The 2,540-nt window shown below is 33.0% G+C and overlaps 1 protein-coding gene across 1 annotated transcript; it reads left to right on the top strand.

Moving 5' to 3' along the window:
- The first annotated feature begins 382 nt into the window (after positions 1–382).
- Positions 383–1,999, top strand: LOC149547720 (protein IRON-RELATED TRANSCRIPTION FACTOR 2-like). Its single transcript, XM_089794790.1, has 2 exons — positions 383–826; positions 1,158–1,999. Exons 1-2 carry the CDS (start codon positions 545–547, stop codon positions 1,593–1,595), a joined length of 720 nt encoding a protein of 239 aa, XP_089650916.1. The 5' UTR covers positions 383–544; the 3' UTR covers positions 1,596–1,999.
- Positions 2,000–2,540: the final 541 nt, after the last annotated feature.

Genomic DNA, 2,540 nt, shown 5'->3' with positions numbered 1-2,540 from the left:
ATAAGAAATACACTATATATTTTATTAGCTACATAATGTCTTCCAATGGAAAAGGGACATATCCCTTTATTTCAGAGGCTCCTCTGAGGAGTCAAGGAAGAAGATTTTTTATGTTAAGACTCCTGTATTCCACATGTTCCGAAGGAGTAGGCCGTGTTACCATCAATCGTTGTTTAACACATCATCGGTCGACAAAAAGATCATACGTATACAAGTGGGCCTTTCTTAACTTTCTCGTATCGTGTTGCGTTTGTATAGTGGATAGACACGTGCACGTCAAGCGCGTGAAACATAGGCTACCTGCAAATTAGGTTTTGTTTAATACACTGATTTATTTGCCCACACCTTCTTCTTCTTCACCATTGACCAATTTGTTCCCTGAAACTCCTGCTTCCAAAAGGAACCTTGCATCAAGCTTCTGCGCAGGGAAGTTTCGACGATGAATCTTCAAATAAGAAGTCAAAGAACAAGAATTCTCAAATGGGTATATAATTATAAACTTTCACAGCAACCGAGAGATATCATCAGTGATCACTGATCAACAATGGCGGTAGAGTTGTATTCTCAATACTTTTCTACTCATCCTTCTGATCAGTCTAATAATGTTCCAAATGAATTTAATACCCACAAGCGTAGCTCTGATCTCAGTGTGGATGAACTGTTTGGTGAGGCAAATTCTGTGCAGCCCATTCTTCTTTCACAGGAAGACATTAAACGCAGAAGAAGGAATCAGAATATAGTCTTGTGTGAAAGAACAAGGAGGAAAAAGATGAGAGATTTGTTCTCTACCTTGCAATCTCTGCTTCCTCATTCTACAAGCCCCAAGGTAATCAATCTAATAAGAGAAATTTACTATGTAAATGATTATGTTGCCATTTGGATTCAATTGTCTACAATCTCTTTGCATCAATTTGGGATTTCCTTTTTTTAATGATAGGTCACAGATTATATTCTTTGTTGATGCAATTAAATTCTATAGAATTAACTTCTACCCAATGAACTCAAAAGTATAATGCAATTAAATTCTATAAAAATTAACTTCTACACAATGAATTGAAAACTGTAGGACAACTAATTTATTTGATATTTGTTTCTATTATATGCTCTTCAATTTTCCTTTGGGTTTGTGCTAAACATGTGCGCTCTTGGAATTTCAGGCAACAAGATATTGTATTATAGAAGAAACCAGTAAACATATTGTGAATCTCCAAAACAAAGTCAAAGCATTGAAGAACAAGAAAGCCCAGTTATTGGATACACGCTGTGGCAGCACAAAAGAGAAATTAATAGATCATGGTTCATCAGCCATTGAAAAGGAATCAATAAGACCTCATGTGGGTATAGAATTTTATGAAAGTGAAACAGTTATAATAAGAATAACAGCCTCAATTATGCCATCATCTCTCTGCAAGATTTATGAAGTGATTGAATCACAAGGTTTGGATATAGAGAGTGCAGATGTTTACAAAGGAAACTCTCTTGTCTTTCTCTATTTCCATGCCACGGTAATTGCAGGAACTCATGACTGTCTTGACTCACTAAATATGAGCCAAGATAAACATCGCCTGCAACAAATTTTACAAAAGATTTACTGATTTTTGTTGTTGTTCAGGATGCCATAATAATTAGGTTGTTCTTGACTGTTTATTTTACAATTTTACAAATTTCTAAAATAAAACCTAGAAAGAGATTGTAAGCTCTTCTCCAAAGGAGGATAGAGCATGAGGCGTTGGTCAGCATGTGCCGATTACTCGGTTCAACAACCAAAAAGAAAAGGGACAAAAGGGAAAAGGAAATTAATTGAGGATTTGAGAATATTTATTCCTTCTCAACTGTAAAGTATGTTTATGAAAGGTAGGAATTTTTAAAGTCTTGGTTAGCTATGAGCAGAAGGACTCTTAACTACTATTCAATTGAAAAGTATGTCCTAATTAAGGATACAAAATTTTGTTTCTCAAATGAAAAGAATGAAAAAATAAAACTTATATTTTTCAACTGATGTTGTTGAATTTTGGAGTGATATTATTTAGAGATTAAATGTATTCTTTCTATTTGAAAATTGAATTTTGAATTCACATTTTAGAGATTCTGTGTATTCTTTCTATTTGAAAATTGAATTTTGAATCCACATTTTAGAACAGTTGGAATATAATTGGTATTGCTATATCAGTTAGAAATTTTTGGTTGTCAAATAATTTTGAAATGAAACTAGAATTAACGACAACTTAGATGAAACCTTTAAGTTTTGGTCAAGACTTGCACACTTGATCCTATTATTATTGAATGTAACTTGCTGATTATCACATTTATTTGAAATCCTCTCCTGGCAAGACGGAAGGTTATAAATATTCTAAATGAGGTTCTGAAATATTGGAAAGTAGTATGTTCTACAATGGAATTTTGTTTTTCAAATCAAGAAGATCTTAAAATGTTAGATGGATAACCTTACATACTGGTCAAATCTCTCACAATTTCATTCAGAAATATTAGTTAATTTTTTGGAGTGACGATGGTTTGATATGTAATTATTTTTTAAATTA

This window comes from Cupressus sempervirens, chromosome 7, assembly GCF_028749045.1.
Source record: "Cupressus sempervirens isolate cs-2001-9-10 chromosome 7, ASM2874904v1, whole genome shotgun sequence".
NCBI lineage: Eukaryota > Viridiplantae > Streptophyta > Pinopsida > Cupressales > Cupressaceae > Cupressus > Cupressus sempervirens.
Note: the sequence above shows the minus strand (reverse complement) of the source record. Positions and strands in the feature narration are given on the sequence as shown.